Source organism: Sturnira hondurensis, unplaced genomic scaffold (assembly GCF_014824575.4).
Source record: "Sturnira hondurensis isolate 20B ecotype Veracruz unplaced genomic scaffold, ASM1482457v3 Scaffold0022566, whole genome shotgun sequence".
Lineage (NCBI taxonomy): Eukaryota > Metazoa > Chordata > Mammalia > Chiroptera > Phyllostomidae > Sturnira > Sturnira hondurensis.
This window is the reverse complement of record NW_028095197.1, coordinates 19138484-19165539: the sequence shown is the minus strand read 5'-3', so window position 1 is coordinate 19165539 and position 27056 is coordinate 19138484. Positions and strand designations below refer to the sequence as shown.

The 27056-nt window shown below is 46.2% G+C and overlaps 1 protein-coding gene across 2 annotated transcripts; it reads left to right on the top strand.

The window, feature by feature from the left end:
• Positions 1-1832: 1832 nt before the first annotated feature.
• PTGR1 (prostaglandin reductase 1) lies at positions 1833-25440 on the top strand. 2 transcript variants are annotated; one of them, XM_037035833.1, is made up of 10 exons: positions 1833-1938; positions 4071-4186; positions 5523-5568; positions 7286-7342; positions 10586-10753; positions 14610-14727; positions 16874-17029; positions 18924-19032; positions 22398-22516; positions 25170-25440. In XM_037035833.1, exons 2-10 carry the CDS (start codon positions 4081-4083, stop codon positions 25278-25280), a joined length of 990 nt encoding a protein of 329 aa, XP_036891728.1. In that variant the 5' UTR covers positions 1833-1938; positions 4071-4080; the 3' UTR covers positions 25281-25440. The 2 variants fall into 2 exon arrangements, with proteins under 2 accessions (XP_036891728.1, XP_036891729.1); XM_037035834.1 differs by lacking the exon at positions 1833-1938 and adding an exon at positions 2816-2834.
• Positions 25441-27056: the final 1616 nt, after the last annotated feature.

The window sequence follows — 27056 nt, the reverse complement described above, 5'->3', positions numbered from 1 at the left end:
TGTGGCAGGTCGTGAGTCACACCAAGCCTGAAGCCCATCCTCCCTCTGGACTTGTCAGTCACGTGAGCCACAGCCTTGCCTCATTTGTTTAACCCCGAATGAGCGTTGTGTAACTTGTAAGAAAAACAGTATCTTTATGATACAGGTGGGTGCAGGGGCACAGATATAAGTGTCAGATCTGAGTTCACAGTCTCAGCAAGGATGGAGAGCATGAGTTCATTTGCACCTGTCAGACTGGCAAACTGAGTGCAACGACAACCTCGGTCCTGGTGGCGTCCGTCCATGGGGAACAGAGTCCTACAGTGATGGCGGCAGTGTGAACGGCTGCAATGTTCTGGGAAAGTCACCTGACAATATGTCAGGGTTAGCCTTACAAAACTGTGTTTGCTTGAGGGCAAAGTGGTTAAATGTCAACCCTTTCATAGGATTCGACCTAATTCAGTGAAAATACACATTCTTGGTCCTGACAACCTCACGTTGGGGAATCCAGCGTATAAGAATAAAAGCATTAGAGTGCAAAGTGCTTCCAGCAGGAACATTGGTCATGGTCCTGTTGGTAATGGCAAAGCAAAACAAGACTAGGAACAGCCTCACCTTTGGGGAATAAGTGATCCCACACCCAAATTATGGAATATTACCCATGAACTTGGTAAGGAACAAGTTATAGCTGTGTCTGTTTACCTGCAGAGATGTCTGTGATGTTAACTCAGAAAAAAGAAAGGTTCAGAGTACCATCTTTAGAATGACCCCCTTTTGTAAAGATGGGGAAACAACCTTCCACATGTATTTGAATGGTTACGGAGAAGGGACTGGAAGGGTAAATGCCACCCTGGTGACATTGGTTACCTTGCAGAGAGGGGGATGGAGGAAATTCAGGGTAAGTCTTTACACTCTTGTGCCACTTAGGGACATGTGCGAGATCGTGGCCACTTAATTTGGAGGTTCAGAGTCACAGACAATAAAAACCCCAAGTGAAAGGTGGATAGCCAAGCACTTAATTAAGGGAGAGCAAACGGAGAGCAAGAATCACGATCATTCATCACCAGACAGGAGTTCACCGACACCCACTTCGGTGTTCCCCGCAACAAAGATTATTGGTGGGAGCAAGTGTTTATTGAGCTTACCACCTACCTGTGCTAGAGTAAGCGCGTGATATTCATTAAAAAGACATGCAATTTTCACAAAGCGCTATTCATACCCCCATCTTGCAGATGGGGGAACTCAGGCTGGACGAGGTTAAGTAACTTGCTCAAAGCTACACCACTGGGGAGTGGTGGCAGCTGGCTTCCAATCAGAGCAGTGCAAAAAAAAATCGAGGGCTTCACATTGCACACACCCCCTCCCTTAGAACTGATCTGGGAGTCTGGGAGAGTCCAGTCAAGGGCTGGGTGTTGCAGGGCTGGGGTGGGTCCCCAGTGGCAGGAGCATTCACTCCTACCTGGGAGAGTCTGTGAAGGACTCATCCAGGAGGTGACCCTCGAATTGGCTCATCAAAGGTGTGTTCATCAGGCAGAATAGGGACCAGAGGGCAAGGGACCTACGCATGCCCTGGGGTGAACGGGTTGGTGGCTGACTAGCTGCTGAGTGGCGGAGGAGGTTGGGGGCAGTTGGCCCAGAGCCAGCATTGGGCCAGACCCTGGGACCCTGCCGTCGCACCTCCCAGCCTGAGGCCACCTCTTTTCCCATGCATCATCGTTCTGCCAGGTCCAGTTAGGACACTTGGTGTAGGTCCAATACCACCTGGGCACAGCTCCAGTCGGCGGTGCGCGCGCGCGCGCGCGCGCGCACACACACGCACACACACACGCACACACCCAGCTCTTCTCTGGGAGAAGCCCCACCCTCTCTGGGACCTAACGTAAATCCCGGCCCCGGGTGCTCTGCTGCGCAATCTCAACCGCCTTCTCCAGGCATTGGAACCCTCGGACGCGGACGACTGTAAGTAAAGCACCCGACCCCCGACCCCACTTCTTCCTCCTGCTGAGCTGCTAAACGCGTTTTGCAGCGTGTTTGCGCGTTGCTTTCCGTCTCCTTTGGCTGAATAAACTCCGTTCGGAGGACGCCGAGCCCTGAAACTTCTTGAAGAGCCCGGGAACTGGTGCTGGAGGCAGGAGCGTGGCCTGGCCGGGATTTCGGCCGCCAGGCTCAGCTGCCTGCGCCAGGAAGGGGGACTGGCCGAGGCACAGGACTGCAGAACTGGGACCAGCGTGGGAGGAGAAGGACGGGGGCCGGGGCTCCGCTGGTGCACGCAGGGGTGCTCGGGGCGCCGGGGTAGCAGCCTGAGGCAAGAGTGCCCGCCGGGCGCGGGTCCGCACCCGGCTCCCCGGGCTCGGTGGGGCGGGACGCTCCCTGTACCTCGCCCGCCTCGGCGGGCAGGCCCCTTTCCTAGAGGATCTTTGGACTTTGGCGAATTCAGAATTCTCAGCGGCTTCCATTTTGGGAAAAGAAACCCGAAGAAAGAGCGGGGCTGGGGACTGGGCCGCTGCAATGGCAACTCGGCAGTGTCCCCTCCAGGCCACTGAAGCTCCCCACTAATGCTGGGGGCTGAGTGGAACCGCCCGCAACTGCGGCCTCACTGGTGGGGAAGGCACCGTTCCCGGTGATGCCGGCGGTCGGGGCCTCGCCAAGGACCTCCTCCCGGTTTCCGGCAGGTTTCCCCCTTCGGTGCCAAAGACAACTCCTTCCTGAAAATGGGCTGGAGCAGCAGCGCCACTCGGTGGTGTTCAGTTGTCCTGAGACTATCTTAGACCCCGTGGCGCGATCCCAGAGATATTTCAGCGGGTGCGGTGTGCCACCAGAAGTTTTAAACATACAACACCTGACTGTTTAGCCAGGTAGTGACCTCTCTTCCCGTAGATTGTTAAATTAAAAAATGGCAATAGCAACATAACAGTTGCCATCCGGTGTGAATGAATCAAAATTACCGTACTTGCTGTGTATAATATGCACTTACATTTTTTAGCCCAGACTTTAAGGGGAAAAATCATTCATTTTAAATTTTGAATCCAATTATTTATTTATATTTAGAAACAAAGTTGATGATCATATTCCAGGGTATTATTTTGCATATGGACATCATTGCTTTCCAAAGTTACACTTAAAAAAAGATTTTATTTATTTTTAGGCGGAAGGGAAGGGTGGGAGAGAGTGAGAGAAACATCAACATGTGGTTGACTTTGGCGCGCCCCCTGCTGGGGACCTGGCCAGCAACCCAGGCCTGTGCCCTGACTGGGAATCAGCCCACACTCTGGTTTGCAGGCCAGCGCTCAATACATGGAGCCACACCAGCCAGGGCTCTAGAGTTATACTTTCAAAGCATAAGCATAAATGAAATAATTAAACACACTTATATAGATACAGAATTAGTACTACCCATGCATAATGCACATCCTTATTTTTCCCTCAAAAATTTCTGCAAAAAAACATTGTGCATTATACATGGCAAAATACAGTATACTTTTTTATGGCAAATCAGCAAAAACATATTTTCTGGAATATGCTATATTTTCTAGTGTACCTCAGAAATTGAGTAATTAGTTTATGTGTGCCATGAGATGAAAAACGTTGAAGATCACTGCTCTATCCATTTGAAAGATGTGCATAGATTTCCAACCGGTTCTTTGGATTTGACACTGTTGCTTCTCTTTGGATTTGACACTGTTTCTTAGGCTTCACTTGGTGTGCAATGAGAAATGGAGAAGTTGCACACCAGGTAGCTGTTCGGTACCCTAGCACTGGCTGGGGAGAATTTCTGTGTGGGTTGACATTTTCCTGGCCTTGAAGATTTCCGAGGGAGCCTCCGTTTTCTCTCCTGCACACTGTACGCTGGCAATGATAATAATGCCTATCATATGGGGAAGTTTACGAGGATAAAATGCAATGATGCACGTGAAGTGCTTAGCATGGCACCAAAAACAGTGACTACTAAACAAATGTGACTGATGCTGAATGATAATAATGAGAAGCAGATGGTGGGTAGACCCGGCTGTCTGGCCTCAGTGCCATGGCTAAGGGAGCCGTAATAATCCAGTCACTTCATGACGTTTGACTACGTGTTTGCTATGTTCCAGGAGCATCAGGATGGTTCGTGCTAAGAATTGGACCTTGAAGAAGCACTTTGAAGGCTACCCTACAAATGATAACTTTGAGATGAAGACAGTGGAACTCCCACCCTTAAAAAATGGAGGTAAGGCATAATCATATGATTTGAGTTGAAAGAGCTGGTTGTATCAACCAGCCTTTGCTGCATGTCAAACTTCCCCAAAACTTAGCAACTTCAAACAACAATCATTTATTGGTAAACAATTCTGTGGCCTCAGTTCATGCCTCATTTCTCCTCTGTGTTGCCTTATCAGCACACCAGTTTGAGCTCCTTATTTTCACAATGGTCACCTGACTCCAGAGCAGCAACTCCAGTTGCCAAACTCCAATGTGCAGGTGCTTTTCAGACCTCTGCCTGGGTCATGTTCACTAGTAAACTTGTCAAAGCCAGTCACGCAGCCCAGCCCAGACAGGAAAGGGAAGTACACTTCTTGTTGGGAGACTTCTTGTTGGGAGGAACCTCACAGAGGTGAGAGCTTTTCGTGGCCATTTTGCAATAGGCCGTGGAGACTTTTTTTCAAAGTTCTCCGTGTGAAACCTTGAGTTCCTGGTGGAGGATCCCTCTTCTTTCTTGGTCATTGAAACTCATGCTTGGGTGCATTCATCTGCATGACTTTGACCTGACCTCGGGAGGATTTCCTCTCCGCCCTGGTGAGTTCGATGAGGGCTGTGGGGTAGAGACAGACAGTCTGTGAGCGGAGTTGAGACGCCCTCTGTGAGGAGACAAGGAGGGAAAAACCCTCACCCTGCACTGAGGGGCCTTCTGTCCACTTGGGGGAAGGGCCTGTTCAAGTCAGACGTAAAGAAATCGAAGGGAGAGAAATGGCAACATACTTCATAACATGTTTGAAGTGAGCTTTGTAGAGCAGACTCCAAGAAGTGTCTGTAAGGGATGTGGACGCGGAGGGTTAGCTTTGCAAAAAAAGCATGCAATCAAGTAGCACGGCGAAGTGCTCGCTCCAGCTAAATTGGGAAAGCCGGGACTCAACTTCAAAATTCCCGAGAATGTGTACAGAAGGTCCAGCCACATGCGTAGTCTTTAGTAGTAACTGGAACTGGTAATGGAACCCTCTGTGAGCACGATAACAGAGTGGTTATAAACACGGCCCTGGGAAAGTTACTGAACCTAAGCTTAAATAAAATGAAAACAATAGTTGTTGAAAACATCAGATGAAATAGTCCACGAAAAGCATGGAGTGCTGAGTAAAGATGATGACGGCGACAACGATGGTGAGAAGGATAATGATGAGCAACAACTGGCCGGGCAGGGCCAGACGGGAGAGTCCTTGCCTCTTCAACAGGAGGCACGGAGGAGAAGGCAGCCCTGAGGCCGAAAGATTATGTGTGTTTGTTTAGAATGTCAGGGGCTACGAATCAGGCCCCGAGTCTCTAATCGGTTGTGGCACGCTTTCTCTTTGTAGAGGTCCTGCTGGAAGCTCTGTTCCTCACTGTGGATCCTTATATGAGGTATTATTTCCCCCCTAAAAACTCTCATATTGTGTGTTAGACCCTCTTTTCATCTTTGAAAATATCCAACTGATACAAAACAGTCATTTCTGCCTGATTCCCCCAGCACAGTGTCAGTGGTGGGGTTTGTGGGTGCTCACCTTTTTCAGGCCAAGTTCAGAGAAGCTTGGTGAGGGGTTACCCTGGCCCCTTCATTTCACAGTCGGCTATCTTAATGTCCACAGTTGGCCTCTCATTGCCCACCAGAATTGCTTCCGGAAAAATTGGAAGGAAAAAGAAACCGATCTCCAGGTTGCCCACCTCACTACTGGCAAATAACTTGAGTAGAGGAAGATGCTAAGACGGAAGTTAGATTTTCTTGCCTCCTGTCGCGCTGTATTGTTTTCACCTGGGTAATCTGCAGCTGACTTGAACTGTGTACTCAGTAAATACTCTGGGAGGGGAGAGAATAAAAGCTTTCGTGGGCCGCAAACTCCTCAGCAACTTTTTGCCTAGGTAATTTTGCTGTGTATAATGCACATCCTTATTTTTCCCTCAGAAATTTGAGCAAAAGAGTGCAAATTATACACAGCAAAATACAGTATTAAAGTCATCTTTCCTGTACGTAATTTTTTAAAAATAATTGACTGACAGTGAAAGCTTGGACACCCCCTGAGTGCCTGCAATTGAACTCACTTCTGACACTGCCTACCTCGAGATAGTAGTCGAGCCCGCAGACTGAAGGTTCAGTCCCACGGGAGGGTTCACCCCCCCCCCCCCCCCCCCCCCCCCCCCCACCCCCCCCCCCCCCCCCGACCAAGTCCAGGTTGTTTCCTGTGCTTCTGACCAACCGCTACAGGCAGAGGTTCTAAACCACAACCTCCTTGGGTTTGATGAATTGGCTAGAGCAGCTCAGAACTCTGGAAGCCAGTTTACCCACAGAGTCGCTGGTTTGTTATAAAAGAAGGTAACTCAGGGACTCACTCAGGGGCAGCCGGAGGAAAGAGATGCATAGAGCATGGTGTGGGGGCAGGGCTCGGAGCTTTCCAGCGGCACTGCATTGCCCACGAATCCATGCGCTCACCAGCCCAGTCTCGGAACGTCATCCTTATTGAGGATTTTTAATAGAGGCCTCATTACGCAGACAATTGATTAAATTATCGGCCGTTAGTTACTGACTCGAACCTCAGCTCCTCCCATTCAGGCAAAGGGTGTGGGTGGGAAGAAAAGTTCTAACCCTCAGTCATGATTCTCTGGTGGATTGTCTTTCCCACCGTCGCCTCATTCACATAACAGAGACCTTGAAGGCTCCCACCACTTAGGAAATTCCGAGAATTTTAGGAGCTCTGTGCTAGCAAGGAGGACACAGACGAAATAATAGATTTTTTTTATTATAAATCACAGCATCACAGCTAGTGTTTGGGATAGCATGTACCCAGGGGTACCTGAGTTCCCGTATGTTTTTTAAGCCATTGGTAGAAACTCACCCACCATGGAGCATCATGGTAAGAATCTCGTGTTCATTTCATGGAAAACTATCACCAGAATGCTCCCTGGGGTCCCAGCACTGAGCTACCCCTCACACCTCCCCTCCCACACGTCACCCAGCTGGGCTGCCCTCACGCATCTGAGTTTCCTTTCTGTACACACTTCCCTAGCGGTTAAACATTGGGCGTGAAACTCAGGACCCTGTTTCCCAGATGTTCGTATTTATTAAGCATGGAATTTTTTTTTCCAGATTGGCTGCCAAAAGATTGAAGGAGGGTGATACAATGATGGGGGAGCAAGTGGCCAGGTAGTTATTTCTGTTTGTCCCAGTGTTTGGAAAATTTGTCTCCCCTTTACCTTCTGCGGGACCCTGTCTCTGTCCGTTGCTCTCACAATTCTTTCAGCATTTGTAGTCCACTCATTGTTGGAACTTCGAAGCAACTTGGGAATTCTGCCCCTTTCCTGACCAGTGGGAAGGGAGAAAGGGCTGTGAAATTGTCATCATTTCAACTTCATTTTTCTATCCTTACTTTTAATTACTAAAAAAAAGTATTTGTCCAGTTCATAATTATTTTATTTTGTAAAAAATCAAAACAAAAAATTTGTGTCTTGGAAACTGGAAGTTCCCACATCATCTCAACCTTAGAGATGACTGTTGTTAGTGCATTATTATTTCAAAAAAATTTCAGTGCACACTAACATTTGTAATTTTTAAAAATGGGATTAAAGCCTCTTCAGCAAATTGCTTTTTCTCAATATGTTATGGATATCCTTTGTTGATAATATATAATTATACTACCTATCTTCTTTTTTTAAAAAAAGATTTTATTTATTTATTTTTAGAGAGGGTAAGGGAGGAAGAAAGAGAGGGAGAGAAATATCAACGTGTGGTTGTCTCTTGAGCACCCCCTACTGGGGACCTGGCCTGCAATCAAGGCATGTGTTCTGACTGGGAATTGAACCAGGGACACTTTGGTTTGCAGGCCGTCACTCAATACACGGAGCCATACCAGCAAGGGCACTTCCTATCTTCTCATGGCTACAAGTTATGCCATTGTTATCTGCCATTTAACTAATCCACTACTGATACCTGTTTCTAATTTTTTTTCTACAAATAGTTCTGTAAGGAACATGTATGCAATTATATGTGCGTATCTGTATATTCTTTCACCACTTGGATGAATATTGTTTTACATTTAATTTCCAGAAGTATAAATTCTAGGTCAAAGGAGATGCACATTTTTATTTATTTTTAAGATTTTATTCATTTATCTTTACAGGGGAAGGGAAGGAGAGGGAGAGAAATATCAATGTATGGTTGCCTCTTGTGCATCCCCTGGTGGGAACTGGCCTGCAACCCAGGCATGTGCCCTGACTGGGAATCGAACCATGATCCTTTGGTTCGCAGGCCAGCGCTCAGTCCACTGAGCTACACCAGCTAGGGCCATATTTTTAATTTTAAGAGTTGGTGATAAATTGGTCTTTGAAGTGATTGTGTGAGTTTCCACTCCCAGGAATAACATGTTGAAGACACTGTGTCCCACGCACCTATATCCCCACTGTTCGCCATTGATCTTGGCAATGTGAGAGGACTATGTCGATACTTCATGCTCAGTTTACTTTGCATTTCTTTCATGATTAGCAATGTTGACATTCTTTTTGTAAATTAATAATCAATTTCTTCTGTGAATCATTTGTTTATGTCCTTTGCCCTTTTCCTTTAGGTCTTTTCATTTTTTTATATTGATTTGTAAAAGCTTCTCATCTGTTAGGAATATTACTTCTGCAAGTGGTTGGGTCTTTGTTTATCTTTATCTTTATCCTGTGTCCAATCATAGTTTGAACATTTTATGAGATTACATTATTAATACTTGTAATTATGACTTCTTGGTTTCATTGCACAATGATAAAGGTATTTTCCCCCCCAAAATGGCTAAAATATTTATTTTCTTCTAGTATTTTTATTTACATTTTTCACATTTTAAATTTTAATTTTTCACATTTAAATCTTTGAGTCATTTCATTTTTATTTTTGAATAAGGACTGAAGTGTTTACTTGATGTCCAAATGACTAGTCAGTTATACCATTTATTAAAATCTTACCTGGATTTTTATTGCAACTTCAGTGACTTTATAGAGTCATTTAGAGAAAACAGCTATCTCTCCAGTATTTCTAAATATAAATTATAGCTCTCCATTTATCCGTTTTTGTGTGATGGCCTGTCTAACAGTTTTCTTCATATAGGTCTTACACATTTCTTGCTAATAATCAGAGAAATGAACATGTATTTGCATTTGTTGAATTGGCAAAGTTTTTTTTCCTAATAATCAATAACAGAAATGTGATGGCACTCATACATTGCATGTAGAAGCAAAAGGTGGCATAACCTTCTAGAAAGGAATATACAGCAACAGTTACAAATATTTTAATACTCTTTAGCCTAGTAATTTCATTTAGAGGAATACTGCCTAAGAAAATAACACATTCTTTTTTATGAATATAAATTGAAGTGTGATTTACACTAGGAAAAATATTGGAAGTAGTATAAATGCATAATAATGGAGAAATAATTAAATTCATTATAGTTTTTGAAGGATCTTACTAACATGAGAAAAAGTACAACTTATATGACTAGTACAGTGTTGAGAAAGAAAAATTAGGTTACAAAACATAACATTACTTCCACTATGTAAATAAATGTACACACATTTAAAAATAAATTCTTAAGATGGCTCCCAAATACACCAAAATATTACGAGTTATCTTTGTTTCATAGGATTAGAACTAATATGTTTATTTTATGTGTTTTAAATGTTCTAAAATAGATGTATGTTACATATTAATAAATTGATGATCTGGGTGGGGGGAAATAGTAAAAAATGGTAAGAATGGGAGACAATGGAAGAAAGGGGACAGATAAGCAAATGAGACAGAAAAAGGGAGCAGCTTAGAGGGAGAGGGAAAAACCAGTGGGGAAGAGGTTGGGTGACCCAGGGTGTCGGATACAATGGAGAGGTCAACTCGGATAATGAGTGAAGAGTGTCCACTGGATTTTGCTATGGGGGGGGGGGCAGTTGTGACCTTAGTGGAGTAGTAGGGGTGTTACATTGGAGGTAAGGAGGGAGGAAACGGGATTGTAAAATGGGGGAGTTGAGCATACTTATATACTAAGGGAAGGGGACAGTAGAGAGGAAAACGATGATTCAGGAGGGAGGAAGGGCTAAGGAATGGAGGGTGAGCCCCGAAGAACATAAGCACCTGGTGCCCAGGGCACACTGAGACAGAGGACGGGCACCTCTTTCTTACAGAGAGAAGTGGATTAGGACAGGGACAGATGCTGGACCAGTGGGGGGAGTTCCTCTCTGATGGCCCATATATTTTCTTGGGAAGAAGGAGAGACCAGTGGCTGAGAGTGAGATGGGGCAATGTGGGTGGGGTATTCATTCCTGGACTGTCAACCTCAGTGCTCCTCGGGTACGCTAACCACACAGCATTCTGACTCCGCAGAGGCAAGAGGTTTCACGTGTCTCAATGTGCTTTATCTTTCAGAGTTGTGGAAAGTAAAAACTCAGCCTTCCCAACAGGAACTATTGTTTCAGCCCCTTCGGGCTGGACAACACACTCCATTTCTGATGGAAAACAACTGGAGACGCTGCCTGAGGAGTGGCCAGACACGTTACCTCTGTCTTTGAGGTTGGGGACAGTTGGCATGACAGGGTGAGTTTGGTGGGTAACTGAGATGTTAACTGAGATGAATCGTAAGTATGGGTTGCTCAGTCTCTCATCTTGGCACAGATGTCATTTGTTTGAATGTCTGACACTCTGAATTTCCAAAATGGTTTGTCCAAAATGTGGTCAGATGAGGAGACAAGACATTTTACCCTAGCTAGTGTAGCTCAGTGGATTGAGTGCCAGCCTGTGAAACAAAGGATTGCTGGTTCAATTCCTAGTCAGGGCACACGCCTGGGTTGCTGGGCAGGACCCCAGATGGGGGCGTGTGAGAGGCAACCACACATTGAACCTTCTCTCCCTCTCTTTCTTCCCCCTTCTCCTCTCTCTAAAAATAAATAAACCTTAAAAAAAAGACATTCTATGTTCAGGGGCTGGTTAGGGAAGATGGCGGGACTAAGAGGGGAGGAAGGGCTAAGCTAGAGTTAGCCTCAAGATGGAAGGAAAGAGAGAGAAAATCAGATCAGAGACACTCAGGTACAAGGAGGAAGAAGGAGTGAGAAGCAACGTGGGGCTTGATCCTGATGCCCCTCAAGTGGCTGGCAAATGGTCACTAAAAGGCACCACCTCCTCTTGACCCTGGGATGCTCTCATCTTCACTCATCACTCATCTCTGCCTCCCTTTCATAAGTTAAAAAGGGAAGGAGTTCAATCTACCTTGACTTTTCAGTATCTGTATTCTTCCTTCCTTTTCTGTATATACTTCTGAGTCTTGAGGGGCAAGCGGACCTGAACTTTAATTACCGTAGTTTGCTGTGTATAGTATGCACCTACAGTTTAGTGCTACCCGTGTGCAATGTGCATCCTTCACGCTATCCATGTATACTTCACGTCATTATTTTTCCTTCAAAATTTTGGCCAAAAAAGTGCACATTATACACAACAAAATATGTTAACTGAGATGAATCATAAGTATGGGTTGCTCAGTCTCTCATCTTGGCACAGATTTAAAATACTCAAGTGTCTCCGGGCCTCAGGAAGTTAGTTCTTCTTACCCCTCAGGAAGGCTCCTAGTCAATTCTCCCTGTGTCTCCTCCCCGGGTCCCAGCTTTGCTTTGGACCTTGTGTTTCCTTTTATGCCTGGGGAAAGTAAGGCCGATTGGATTCCTGTCTCTTGTAGTCCCCCAAACTTTTCTAGTCTGGAATTCATTTATCTCCATTCTTTCACAGTGTTGTGTGGTCTTTCCCCTCCCCCCCTTCCTTTTTCCCGCCTGCCCTCCCTCTTTCTTTTTCATACTTTAAAGGACTTTTAAAAATTAAAAAAATGAAATGGAAATATATGCCCTCACGATCAGCCTTTGACAAAAACCGCTCCCATATACCCCAAGATGGTATTCCACTCTGTGTGAATGTACTGTCCAGAGTTGCCACAGCCCAGAGACAGCATTGGGAAACTGGGGGATGCTTCACACCGTGTCACAGTTCGTGGGCACGGTACAGAACTACAGCACTTCCTCGTTGTCCCTGCTGGTCCTGTCCCCCTACGGTGAGAGCTCTTCCTCCCACCTCTATCCCACGCATCGTTCTCCCGAAATTGTGAGCCGGGTGTCGGAGCACAAGGGCTAAGGTCGGCGTGAGGAGACCTAAGAGAAAGCCTCTTGTGACTGAGTTGGGGAGAAAGTAACTTGAAAACATTAGGAGATCTTTGTTCCTTTGTGTGTGTTTCTTACTCACCTGTTCCAGGTCCTTAAGGAGTGCGTTTCTACTCTAATCGATTTTATCTCAGCTGTTCTCGGGGATGGACAGGGAGGAGTGATGCCATGCCTGTCTGTCGCCTCCTCTAGTGACAGGACCACCTGTTCTTCGAGGATTCCTGCCATTATGAGCTTGCCAATGGGAGAGGTCACCCCTTCAAGAATATCGGCACTTCTGCCATGGACTATAAAAGAAGTTCAGCTTTGAAATCTAGGGTGTCTTTCAGTTACTCAAGCTCTGCAGATTTAACGTCCCCCCAAAGCATCACATTATTGCCTTCAATAGGACCTTTCTCTTTTCTCAGTTGAGTTGGAAGAATTCACGTGTTTTGCTGCCCAGCCGGTTGATTCTGTCCTGCTTAAAGTGTCTTGAATTTCCCTCCAGAATGTCTTTACTGTTGGCTTCTCCATGCAATCTTCAGTTTATTTTTAAAAACTGGTGATGTTTGGAAAAGGCCTTGGGGATCATAGATCAAGAGATTGAAAAGAAAGCTGACTGTGGAGCCCCGACTGCTGTGGCTCAGTTGGTTGGGCTTCGTCTCAAAAAGCAAAGGGTCACCCGTTCAATTCCCAATCAGCACACATACCTGGATTGGGGGTTTGGTCCCCGGAGTACGAGAGGCAACCAATCGATGTTTCTCCTCTCTCCTTCCCTCCCCCTCACTCTAAACAGAAAGCTGACTATGGAAATGCCTATAGGGTAGGTTGCGAGAAGGGGGATTCTTGTTGTCATGGATGGAATGACACAAAGAAAAAGGCACCCTCTGCTTCTCTTTGGGCTTAGGCCCACTTGGTCAGCACGCTCTGGGGTCAGCATTCATCCAGGTGGCGGTTCCTAGTTGCTAGCATTTGTAAGAATCACCTGGGGTCTTATTAAAATTCAGATTTCCACACCCCAGAATTTCCAAATCAGTGGGTCTGGGGTGGGGCCCAGGAATCTGAATTTCTAATAGACACTCCAGGCAATTCTGAGGCCGGTGGTGCTCCATTCATCTTTCGAAAGACACTGGGTTAAGGAATTATTAGATATCTGGATCCTTGGAAAAAGCGCTGCCTATGCCTTCCATTGCCTTTCCCTCCAGTGCTTGACTCTCGAGGACCCTCAGATACAGTCAGAGGCTGAGGAAGCTGAAGTTACACCAGTGTGTAGGGTCTGTTTACATAGAAATAACATTACGTGAATTTGTCTGAAATTTCAAAAGTGGCTTAATGATCACCATAATGGGTATGGATTTCATTGGCTCAGACTCAGGGTTGCACATAAAACCTAAAATCTTTCTATCGCACTGTATCTCTATTTCAAGCCCTCATTTTGGCTGGTGTAGTAAAATAAAAACTCAGTTCAATTCAGTGGTTTCTCACATCATACCAGGTTTCAAGCTCAGAATTTCCTTTCTCTTTTCCCTAGGGTTTGACACAAGCTCTGAGAGCTAGTGCAAGCTCAGTATAGGTAGAAAGGGGACAACTTCTTGAACTTGATCTTAGTTTTAGTTTGGTCTCCCGCTGGAGGTGTAACTTTTCCCGTTGTGTCTTCAGCTATGCCTTCTTCCGAGCTGGCATTCCACCCAGTCTCTTCACCTGGTCTCTTCTCGCTCCCCATCATTACTGTGTGAGCTGTAGCTTTGTGGGCCTAGTGGTGCTTTCCCTGTGAGCTAACTTCGACATCCCATCACCGCGAGAGGAGGAAGTTGCAGGAGTTTTTCCGTACTGCTCTGGAGCCATGGGAGGCTCAAGATGTTTCTCTCTGACCCTCTGTGGTGATGCAGGATGACACAGGGGCTTTCCCCATGAAGCCTGTCATGTCCCTAGGGCTTACATGGGAATGAGGCACGAGCTCTCTGTTCTTAGATGCCCAGAGTTCAAGGGAGGCCTATCTTCTTTCACCCCCGACACTTGACCTGGTGATAGACAGGATTCAGCCCCCTTCCAGCCACTTCCTGCAGCAGTCCCTTCATCTTTATTTCTGTTTGTGGGAGGGAGGGGGCGGGGAGGAGGTGGGCCATTAGCAGCTGGTAATGTTTATTTCCTCTTGTTTTCTTTTACCTGGATCCGTGGCAGTTGGCTGCTGAGAAGGTCTTTGGGGTGTATCTGAATGAGTTACAAGGCAAAGCAACATATTCATCCACACATTCTTAATTTTCTTTCCTCAGCCTGACAGCCTACTTTGGCCTGCTCGACATCTGCGGAGCGAAGGCTGGAGACACAGTTCTGGTGAATGCAGCCGCAGGGGCTGTGGGCTCTGTTGTGGGGCAGATAGCTAAGCTCAAGGTAAGTGCCCTTCCCTGGGAGCAAACATTTACTCTGCAGCCACCGTGAGCACTGGAGACACAACAGCAGGCACAGCAGACACCCGCAGTCTCGGAGTTCAGTCTCATGGCTCTTGTTCAGAAATTGAAGATTGAGAATGATTAAGAAGTGGAGGGAGTGAGGCAAAGGGTGTAGCCAAGAAGACCTGAGCGTTATTTTCAGTATTGTGGCTATCAAATCATAAATGGCCTCTGTCTAGCATAGCGAGTTTGTAAGCAGTAACTGCTTTCATAGTTTTTCCCAAACATTTTTTGCTACAGCTTTATCTCCTCTCTTCATGATTTCCCCCAACAACAGAGGAAGGGGCTTGAGATCAGCCAACCGAGTCATCACCCACATGGTCCCATCGCAAAGGCTACCACAGTCAGCCCAGAGCAGTGGGGCCGTGGCTTGGGAACTCCCTCCTGGGAGGTACCGACTGGCTGTGATTTGGGCAGGTGTCTGTGTTCAAGAGATCTGATGTGAGGGTGGGGGTACAGGAAGTAGGTGGCTCAGACACAGTCCAAATGTGTCCCACAGTGGGAGTGTTCCAAGGTGATCTGGCTTAGCTGGTCCTTTGTCAGAGGCTGGGATAGAGAATTCAGGACCTAGGTCCTAGGGAAAGAGTTAGGTAGAATACCAATGAATACAGGGCTACAGCCAATAGCCACGGATTCAGGCTGGTCTCCAGTACTAATGGGAGCTTGGAATACAAATAAAAGATGAGACTACCATGGAGGTTGCAGGAAGAATTTATTTATAAGTGAGTAACTAAACAGGAATAGGTATTGTGTTTTAGCAAATGTCGTTTCAGCATGTACAAGGTAAACTTTGCAGGTAATGACATGGGGATCCTTAAAGGGGAGACATGATTAGTTCTGCATTTTAGAGAAGTTACTTGGCCTTGGTTCCCAGTTCACAGGGACAAAGCATTAGAGACGAGGAGTTCGATTAGGAGCCTCTTACAATAATTCAGACGAAAATTGTGATGCACTGACAGAAGAGATTGGAGGTCAAGACAAGATTTTAAGGGTGTTTGGTAAAAAGCAAACAAGCAAAAGTAATACCTCGTGATTGGATGTGGATAGGAAGGGAACGGAACACATCTCCCGCGATGCGCATGTCTCAGGTGTGGATAACGGAGCGGTACCATCACTTCAGGAGCGAGGAGCAGCGGCACACAGAGAAGGGAAGAAGACATTCCGTTTTGGACGCGTTGAATAGGGGATCCCTCCAGGCTGCCCGTGGGACGGTTGTTGGAAGTACTGATTTGGAAGTCACTCAGAGACACGGGCTGGAGTTAGTAGATGAGGGAATCGTCCACGTGAAGGCGGCACTGAGGTCATAGGAGAAAACGGGATCATCCTGTGAGTGTGTCAGGCTGGAAGGCAAAAGTACAAAGGATGCCACTTTTGTAAAAGAGTTTTTTGCTTGAGTTATGAAGGAGTGGAGATAGTATATCACGACCATTGCTGGTGTGGATCCAGGTAGGACCCCAGAGGCCTTTCCCTAACTGAAACTGCACAACGGCTCACTTTCCGGTCTTCATGGTACGGTCAGAACATGAGAGAGCTTTCTGAAGAGCTGCTTTCTATGTGCCAACATAATCTCTGGTCTCATTCTGAAGGTGCTTTTCAGAATGTTCCCCAGTTCCTCTGTGATTAAGCAGCATCAAGTTCCACGCTTTGGGCCAAATCAGACAATACACAGGCTGTTACCAGGAGGGTTGTCTATGAAATGAGAGTCCCAGATCTGAGCCATAATAACAGTCTAATGGACATCGACACCAAGAGATAGCACGGGAGTCAGTGCAAGGGGAGAGAAGCCCCAAAATAAACAAGAGGCAAGTGAATATGTTGTCAACACAGCAGATCGAAATGAACTGCAAACCACATAAACAGAAAGGGGGTGCTGGGTAGTCGGAGGCAAGCTGAAGTTATTCTTGGGGTGTAGGCTGGTTCAGGGACTAATTTCACTCATGGGGCCTTTGACCCATTGTGGTGTCCTCATACCTGTGTGGCTCAGCTCCTCGGAGGGTGTTCTAGGGGGGCCAGACCATATTAGGCCAGGAGGGTGGAGTTGGTCTGTGCTTGTGGCTTATACATGGTTTTCACTTTTCCCCACTTAGGGTTGCAAAGTTGTTGGAGCGGCAGGATCTGATGATAAGGTTGCCTACCTTAAAAAGCTTGGATTTGACGTTGCCTTTAACTATAAGACGATAGAGTCTCTGAAAGAAACTTTGAAAAAAGCTTCTCCTGATGGTTATGATTGTTATTTTGATAATGTAAGTATAAATCAAACTTAAAGTATGATTTATTAACAAAGTAACTATGCAAGGAAGTATACTTCTGGAGTTTCCATCTAAAATCTATAAAGAGCTCTGGCTGGTGTGGCTCAGTGGATTGAGTGCCGGGCTGTGAACCAAAAGGTCGCCGGTTCGATTTCCAGTCAGAGCACATGCCTGGGTTGTGGGCCAGGTCCCCAGTGGGGGCCACATGGAGGGCCACCACACATTGATGTTTCTCTCCCTCTCTTTCTTCCTCCCTTTCCCTCTCTCTAAAAATAAATAAATAAAACCATAAAAAATCTATACAGGAAGTACATATGCCTTTTAAAAAGCTTTATTGTGATAATGTCACCATTTAAAATATAGAACTCAGTAGTTTTTAGTATAGTCACAGAATCGCACAATTGTCACCACATTAAATTTTAGAGCATTTTTGTCATACTAAAGAGAAATGCTGTGCTTACGAGCATTCACTACCCACCTTTCCCGAGAGTGGTCTTTTGTGACTGGATTCTTACGCTGAGCATGTTTTCCAGGTTCATCCATGTTGTAGCATGCACCAGTGATTCATTCCTTATTGTGTGGCCAAATAATATTCCACTGTATTGATATATCACCTTTTATTTATCCATTCATCAGTTGATGGGCATTTGAGTTACTTATGCCTTCTGGCTCTTCTATAACGCTGCTATGAACATTCTTGTACAAGTTTTTGTTTTCATTTTTCTTGGGTATACCCCTACGAGTGCACTTTCTGGGTCCTATGGTCACTTCATGGTTAACATTTTTAGGTGCTGCCAAACATTTGGCAAAATGGCTGCACTATTTTACATTCTTGTTAGCCACAGGTGAGGGTTCCAGTATCCCTACATCCTCACCGACACTTGTGATCTCTCCTCTTTGTTATGGCTGTCCTCATGGGTTTGATGTGATCATTTCATTGTGATTTGTTTTGCATTTCTTTAGTGCCTAATGATATTGACCATCTCTTAATATGTTTATTGGCCATTGACATATCTTCTTGAGAGACGTATTTGTTCACATCCTTTGCCCGGGTTATTCGGTTGGGTTGTTCATCGAGTTGGGTTATTCATTGGGTTGTAAGGCTTCTTTATGCATTCTGGATTCAAGTTCCATATCAGACACAATCAGTTCTTGGTATTCCTGGTAGTTATGTTCTATAAAGTCACTGAGCCATTTATTGCTCTTAGAAAAAGGATGTATGTACACACATTTTACACAGGTTACAATCTTAAATCCCCAAACAGTTCTTCTTTATTTTACAAAAGAGAATATGAGGTTCAGTGACATGTTAAGTGACTTGCCTGAGGCTGCCCCATGAACTAACCCTTCCGAAGCTGGGGTTCATACTCCATCCAAATGGCTCCAGAGCTGGGACCTCTTGAACTAGAGGCACTGCCCCCTCCTGTCCTCACTCTCTGGTAAACCTCCCTGAGAGAGCTGAAAACAGAAGGCAGAGCCATAGCCTCGTTTGACCTTGGCTGGGAACTCTGCATCTCTACCTGCTCTGCACGTGTCTGCAACTAACCCAGGAAAGCTCTGTGAGCACTGATTTGCGGGTTATACGTAAAATTTAGCAAGCAGTCCAATTCACAAATATGGAATCCAATAATAATGAGGATTCACTGTATGTGGTTTGCAAATATTTTCTCCTGTTCTTTTTGTAAGTTGCCTTTCACTCTCTTGATGGTGCCCTTTAAAGCACAGACATTTTCAATTTTGTCGGTCCAGTTTAATTTTTCTTTTCTTACTTGGTCTTTTGCTGCTAAGGCAAGTAATGTGAAATGATGATTGTGAATGAATAATTTTTTAAAATATTCTAGTGTTTAGATTACTTAAGGGGTTGCTCTTTTTTTTTTGTCCTGTTTAGGTAGGTGGAGAATTTTCAAATGTTGTTATCCCCCAGATGAAGAAGTTTGGAAGAGTTGCTATATGCGGTGCCATCTCCACGTATAACCTCACTCGTCCACTTCCCCCAGGTGATGAGCTCATGCCTGTGGTCACAGGTGTAGGGAGACTGGACAAGGAGAAGATTCACACATATGGCATGAGAGCATTAGAAAGATTTTAGTGACTATCAAAATACTCAAAAGACTTCCTGGCATTCTTGATGAAATGGTGTTTATCAGCTTATGTATTTATGGGAAGAAATAACAGGATCTGAAAATATGGAACAAACACATACTAAAAGTTTTAGTTTTTACCTACCTCCTGAAAAATTGTACAAAGACAGCCATGATTTGATTTTGCAACTGCACACCTTGACCTGGCTGGTAAAATATTAGGGCCCTTCAGGACATTCGGGATCTTGCTGGTGTGAGTATGAGCAGAAGGTGACTTCAGGTGGGTGACAACGGGGACAGCAGGTTGCCCTTTCCTGCGGGCAGCGGTGGGCAGTGCTTTCCCAGGACACCCCAGCCTCCCCAACTGACAGTTTCCACTCCAAGGGAAAGGAACACGCATTTCCGCCACCCCCACATTCTGTGATTGTCCCTGTTTTGCTTTTCCTGAGCCCCTCCATGCCCTCTACTCCCCCACCCCCCACATCCCTGCCCTCTTCACTCCCTTATGCTGAGACCGCCCCCCCCACCCACCTCCATCCCTATAAAGACCTAAAAGCAGTGTCAGCTGGAAAACTGAGTTCATTAGCTCCCATCTCTGAGACAGGCTGTCTAGGCCTCCTGTTTCACAGAATGGGGCAGTGAATGGCTGTGCAGACCAGAGACTTCAAATCCTGTTAGTGACAGACTCAAAACAAAGGCAAGTCTTCTGAACAGCTCACACAGAGTCCTTTTCTGCTACAGTATTCTGTGCTGGTGGTGAGGTAACAGATTTACTGTGGTCCAAAGAAGGGGCAAAGAACAAAAAAGAATCTTCCAGACTATTATCAGGATCTAGGCAACCATAAATAGACTGGTGTTTCATTCTGGGATGGGCTCAACTCATGAATGAAACCTCATGCATGTCCCTGCTAGTTAATAACACATAATTTACACCCTCACTTCAGAATGAAAGGGGCCAAGGAAGGACAGACAACCTGTAGATTCCCTCTTGAGCTGTGACAAATCAAAGACGTGACCCTCTCCAAGAAGGAAACTCCAGGTTCACTTGGCAATCTCACTGTTTGGGACCTTTTTCCCTGAGATTTTTCTAATGGATGCTAAGCTAGAATCATGAGAAATCTGCCCGTCAGCTGGGCAAAGCTCCAGGATACATTTTCCTGACCACAGTTCAATGAGGTACAGCCAAATATTTTGGAGACAGTAACTTGATCTAGTTTTTTTAGCAATTAGTCTTTGGAAGTTCAGCTGCTCAGATAGGTCTTTGAGATGTCAGCTGGCCTTGTCCATTCCACTTTAAACCGAGAGGATGCTATCCTGTCTCTGATCTCCAGCAAGTCCTAATGTACTTCACTGTTGGGATAGCTCAGAGGCGAGTAATTATGCCTCCTGACACTCTCAGAGGCGAGTAATTATGCCACGTGTTTTTTTTTGGTTCTCATTAAAGAAACCCACATGTCTATCAGAGTGGACAAGCCCAGAAACAGAATTTCACCTTCTTCCAAGATGAGGAAATGAGGGTTCCACCCCGTTATCCAAAAAAGAAATGTGGGCCTTCTAAAGCTGCACTCTTTCCACAAGACCCCTCTAGAGTTTGGGTGTGTCCTCCCGTGTCCCTCTCATGGCTCACTTGTCTTGCATCGATTTCTTTTAGCTCGGGCTGAAGCCCCACTCTTCTGACCACTAAGGTTACTTTCTTCAAAGCAGCAAGTGGGGACTCGAGGCTTAAGCGATGGCCGTTATCAAAGATTCTGAAAATAGACTCTGCCACTCATCTCGTCCCTTCTGTCCTGACTGAACCTGACTTCCTGGCACTTGCTCAGATGTCATCCCCTCAGTCTCTGGTCACTTGAGAGCCTTGAGAGAAGAAACCGGGCCACCTTGCCACCTTCTCTTTCTCATGCAGAACAGTGCTCCCTCACAGGCTGCAGGGTCGCCTGGAGGAGCTTTTTCTGGGATGGTGGTTCGCAAAGCGTGAGCCCGGGACCAGCAACGTCACCATCTCCTAACCATCTAACAAGGGGACTTGTTAGAAACACATATTCTTGGGGCCTGCTCCGTAGCCACAGTCAGAAATAGGGGGAGGGGCCCAGCACTTCCTTTTGACAAGCCCTTGCACACGATGCTGGTGCACACTTGAGTGTGACACCCCGTGTGCAGGCCAACTCTTGGGATTCTGAAATGGTGAGAACAGCGGTGGGTGTGGGAGTTGTGAGCCTCTCAATGTCTTCTCTCTGATTGGCTCTCGGTCCAGGGATAGACACTGGTTGTTTTGCATGTCTTCTGAGTACAGAACAGGAGATGGGTTTATGCCATGGAATGACTGCATTAAGGCATCAAGAAGAACATGCTGAGTATTGGGAATGTGAGGGTGTTCATTCTTGGGCAGTGTAGAAATATTTTCATGTTGTCCCCAGGCCCTCTTGCTGTTCCATAGACCTGTTTGGGAAGGGCAGTGGGCTTTGCCTCTGGTGCATCCGGGATGACCGTCCCCGGGCTGTCTGGCCTGTGTGAGGACCCCCGGGTGGCTGCTGTAACAAGTCACTGCAGACTCAGCAGCTCGAAACAGCACAAATGGATTGTCTTACAGTTCTGGAGGTCAGAAGTCTCCAAGGAGTCAGCACAGCTGTGTTCCCTCTCAAGGCTCCAGAAGAGTCTGTTCTCTTTCCTTTTCTAGCTCTAGAGGCCTTGAAAGTCTGCATTTCCCAGCTCATGGCCCCTTCCTTTGTCTTGGAAGCCAGCAGCATAAGGTCCTCAAATCTCTCTCTCCTTCTGATCTCTGCTTCCATCATCGTGTATTTTTTTCCTGGCTCTGACTCTGCTGCATCCTTCTCTCCATTACTAGTACCCTTGTGATGATATTGGGCCCATGTATATGCTATGGGATAATCTCCCCACCTCAAGTCCTTAAGTGTATCTGCAAAGTGCCTTTTGCCATGGGAGGTACCATCTACACAGGTTCTGGGCATTAGTTCATGGACATCTTAGGGGCCATCATTCTGTCCACCACAGAGGGCATGTTGATGTGTGGGCAGCCCTGTGGGTCAAAAAAGAGTGGAGGAAACGGAAGGGGAGGCAGTAAGAGGACAGTGATGGGACTTGCCTGGTGGTTTTCACCAACGCCACCTCCGCTGCGCCCCCCCCCCCCCCCCCCCCCCCCCCCCCCCCCCCCCCCCCCCCCCCCCCCNGTGGTTTTCACCAACGCCACCTCCGCTGCGCCCCCCCCCCCCCCGCCCCCGCCACCACCCCAGGCCCTGTTGCCAGACGTGTCCTCCTCTTCGCAGGCCCACCCCCAGAGGCTGTTATCTATCAGCAGCTCCGCATAGAAGGGTTCATCTTCCACCGCTGGCAAGGAGAGGTCCGCCAGAAAGCTCTGAAAGACTTGCTGAAGTGGGTCACCGAGGTAAGGGCCTCCAGAGCCCGATTTCAAATGTCCGCTGCAAGTACACTCCACGGCTCCCTGTTGTATAGCAAAATACCTGGAAGTGTTGTCTACACTCTCTTTCCATTCTTTCCGGAGTCCACACCTCAGGCTTTTGCACTGATCGCTGGGCCTCTTTTCTTCTCTGTCCAGACTCCACCCACCCCTGAGTCAGCCCATCCAGCCTCAGGGCTGTGAGTGCTGGTAAGCTGACAGCCCCTAATCCCCTCTCCTGCCTATACCTTCCCGCTGACCCTAACCGCTCAACACCTCCTCTTGGAGGTGTGATATACATCTTCCACTTACCGTCTCGGACACGAAGCATGTTCTGGTCCTTCCTGCCAAACTTGCTCCATAGATACATCGCGCCATCTCAGTCAGGGCTGTCCTACCCTTCTAGTGGCTCACTGTGAAAACCTTAAAGTTACCTTTGATTGCTTCCTTTCCCTCATCCCCATGCCTAATCTGTTGGGAAATTCTGGTGGCTCGAGCTCCTAATTACATAATCGGACCACGCCTCCCGCTCCGTTGCTACCACCCTGGTCCAGGCCACCACTTGTCTCCGATGCTGTGTTTGCCCCCATCTGGTCTCCACCTTTGTGCTCTTACAGACAATTCCCAGTGCAGCGGCCAGAGTGGTCTTTGAGAGCACTCATCCAACCATGTCATTCTTCAGCTCAAAACCCTGCAAAACTTCCCATTTCACTTAGAATAAAACTTACAAGGCTGCCTGCGGTCTATCGCCCACTACTTCCCTCATTTCCTTCCTTAGAATGTACTCACTTTGCTCACTCACCCAGTCCCTCCGCTCCTCTCGCCACCCCTCGTCTCTCCTTCATTCTCTCTCCTCCTTCATCTCTGGGCTGAAACCTGCCTTCTGAATGAATGACCCCATTGTAAACGCTGGATCCTCCTTATCTTTGATCTGTAGCTATTGTCCTCTTTTAATATCCTATATACTACCACCCACTTCTGCATTCATGTATTGCCTGTCTCCCGTCCACGAGAATGTAACCTCTGTGCATTCGTGCATTTCGTTTTCTGATGTATCCTCAGCGTCTAGAATAGTGTCTGAAGCAATGCAGGCATTCGATGAATCTTGTCGAATAGACGAGGGGCACGTGTGTGCGCCGTGGCTCTTCTATGTCCCGTGTGGGAGCTTCCGAAGGCCGTGTCTGAGACCCAGAGGAAGCAGCCGGTCCCTTTGCCCTGTGCTGTGATCATTTTCCCACTGAGCCCGTGTTAAGTATTAGTCAATAGGAAGCTGAGTAACCGAGGTGCCTTATTTTAGTTTTTGCAGGGGGAACGTGGTATCACACTTCCTAATTGCGGGCTTTATGATCACTTCTCAATTCAAAGAAAGAGATTGCTCCTCTGGGGACCACAGGAGGTTGGCGTTTTTCCCAGTCTAACAAACAGAGTCCTGAGCTGGGCTCCTTCCAGGAAGCCAGGAAGGGTTGAATTATTTTTAAGTTCCCAGCATGTGGCCTCTGTGTCGCTGTTGGTGAAACCGAATCTAGCGCTTCCATGGCCACCGCTGACAACAAGACCTCACCATGCTGGTGTCCCTAATGTGTCCCTCTAACAAAGTGAGACTAATTATAGTTTTGTTTTAAGTAGTGAATTGGCCTCATCCACTTACTTTTTCTCATTTCTTACCTTCTACAAATACACTTTTTATTTTAGAATAGTTTTAGATTTACAGAAAAATCACAAAGTACAGAGAGTTCCCATGTACCCTGTATCCTATACCCTAAGGTCCCATATTTTAACATTTAATATTGGTATTCATCCTCTACCTTTAACCCTTAAACTGGATTATAGCTTTCAACCCTTGCCAGGTTCTTTGCCTCTTTAAGAGCAGGAATAAACTTGGACTTTTTAGTCAGCGGTTCAAATACCGGCTTCCCTACTGGCTAGCTGAGCAACCTCAAGAAAATGGTCCCTTCGTAAGTCCATGAAGGGCACCCAATCATCACTGGAATGCATTAGTGGAAAAAATGGCATCGGTAACGCAGGTCTCCATGTAAGACCCCTTTGAAGAGACTTGCAAATGTGAATCAGTTCCACTCAGTAGACTGTGCCTTGGAGTAGCACGAGAATGAAGAACCTTCCTCGCTGCATGAAACCTTCCCTCCCAAACTCCTAAATGAATATTAAACACACTTTAAAAGAATCGTAGCTTGAAGGGAAGACAGATTAGGACGGTGCCATGGTATTTAACATTTCCTGAACAAGGCTCCGCCTCCGCAGGGGTCAGATAGGGGCAATGAAGCTACAGTCCCAGGAAGGATGAACGCAGATGACTCCCTAAGGGGTCGCTCCTTTCTCTTCGGAGTTCACGACATTATTAAATTTTCCATGTAATTTACTTAGGAATGACTTAATCACTTCCTTGTGACATTTCTCCTATTGTCATGCTGTGATCTGACAGCATTAAATTCTTACGTGTCCTTTGTCATCTATTACATATGGTGTGTATGTGCTCAGGCCCCCAAATGACTCGACGGTCACGGGGTGTCCAGCTGACAGTTCCAGATTTCCCGTGTTGTCCCTATACATTCTTTGCTGCAATGAGAAGAGTATATTGTTTAGAATATGATACTGATGTTATGTTTTTTGTTGTTTCGTACAGGGTAAAATCCAGTACCATGAACACGTCACCGAAGGGTTTGAGAACATGCCAGCTGCATTTATGGGAATGCTGAAAGGAGCCAATTTGGGGAAAACGATAGTGAAAGCATGAAAAAAAAAGACACATAGAATTTAGAAATCACTTGCATGATTACTTAATTTCTTTTGAACCATTTAGTAAAAATGTATACTGCCTTCATTCTATAAGAATAGTGGTTGTAATGAGTTTCAATCATCTAATAAAGTACATTTCAATAATATGTAATTAGCAATAGAGAATGAATATTTCCTTGTGAACAGCAGCCAGTCACCTCACTGCCTCCTACAGCTCCTTCTGGGATATGGTAGAAAAAGAATGGCTTTGGAGTCCAAAAGGCTAGTGCCTCTGTGACCTTGAACTTCTGATTTTTTTTCATCTGTGAAGTAAGAATAGTACCATGTACTTCACACTCGTATTATACATTTTAAACACCAGCATAATGCCTGGCGTATGTGTGTATCAGGTACCCATAACTGTTCACTACGTCCCTGCAGAAATGAAAATCCTAAAATAACCCCCGTGCTGCTCATATTACACAAGAAAGACTCATTGCTGATGTGCAGGGCTCTCTGCGTGAGTCTCATAACAAGACAGACCGAGGAAGGAAATCTGTCGTTCACAACAGTTACAAAGATAACACAGGGGAATATACATAAAGCCTACAGAAATGCGTGAGATTTATAGGAAGAAAGCTTTTAGACATCACCGAGGAACACAAACGACTTCAACGTGAAAAGGGACCATGTTCTTGGGCATAAGGATGTCAATTCTGTTGATGAATGCTGCCCCGGGTAGAGGAGGGGTTAAATTACAGTACAGTGAAAAAGTGGGAGAGAAAAGTGGGTGTGTGTCTGTGCGTGCGAAACCTCTGCAAAGGTGTAACAAACTACTGCTGATGTGGTTTGTCTCCACTGTTACAAGTAACAGTGAAAAAGTCAAAGTTCCGGCCCTTTTGTGCCCCGCTCCCCATGGGGGGGGGTATAAAACATGCATGAGACTCAATGCAGGGAAGAGTGGGGGCACCCGTGAGGTCGAACACCCCCGGGGTTCTCAGCTCTCAAACCGGTCCTCCCAGAGTCTCCAGCCACTCACTGCTGCGGTTTCCGCTTCCCTAGCCTGGGCCAGGTTCACATGGGGGCTCCCACTCTTGGGCTGCTACCCCTGTAACCAGTGACTCTGTGTATCCATCCGCCTGTCTGATGTGCCAACTATGCAGGCAGCCTTTTGCCCTGTGACCTCAGTTCGTTAGATCGATTGTAAAAAGAATTGGTGATGTTTTAAATTTTTTTTCTTGTTAGGACAGAGTATTGACTGCCAGTGCCACGCATGCCAGACCAGAAGTCAAGAGCATGTATTTTTAATTTTGATAACATTTACCTTTTTTTTTGCCCTCTGATGGTTTGTGCTTTCAAGTTTCCTGCTGAAGAAATCATTGCCTAGCTCAAGGTCATAAAATCTATCACCCATATTTAAGCTGTAAATTTTACAGCTTAAATTTTGTTAGCTCTGTGATAAACCAGGGAATAGGAGATTGGGAGTGACTGTAAAGGGGTGAGAATTTGGGGGTGATTTCGGTATTCTTTGGGGTAAGGATTACATATGGTGGGCAATTGTCAAAACTCATAAAATGGTACCTTTAAATGTGTGCTTCTCATTGTTTGTAAATTATACCTCAATAAGTTAATTAAAAAAGAAAAAAAATATGTCCAGGACAGAATGTTGGCCACTGATGAGCGTTTGCTGGCTACCAGATTGCCAGGCACTGGCAACTTGCTGGCTTACTTGGAAGGAGAAATACATACAAGGAATAGTCGAGGGAGGCCGAAGCGTGTGAGATCCGTGAGCACA

What these genes read in the sequence shown, in the direction of transcription:
- PTGR1 (XM_037035833.1), top strand. Translation starts at nt 4,081, where the DNA reads ATGGTTCGTGCTAAGAATTGGACCTTGAAGAAGCACTTTGAAGGCTAC. An exon ending in ACTGTGGATCCTTATATGAG is followed by an intron (nt 5,569 to 7,285) that starts GTATTATTTCCC and finishes TTTTTTTTCCAG; the next exon opens with ATTGGCTGCCAAAAGATTGA. An exon ending in CACTCGTCCACTTCCCCCAG is followed by an intron (nt 19,033 to 22,397) that starts GTGATGAGCTCA and finishes TCCTCTTCGCAG; the next exon opens with GCCCACCCCCAGAGGCTGTT.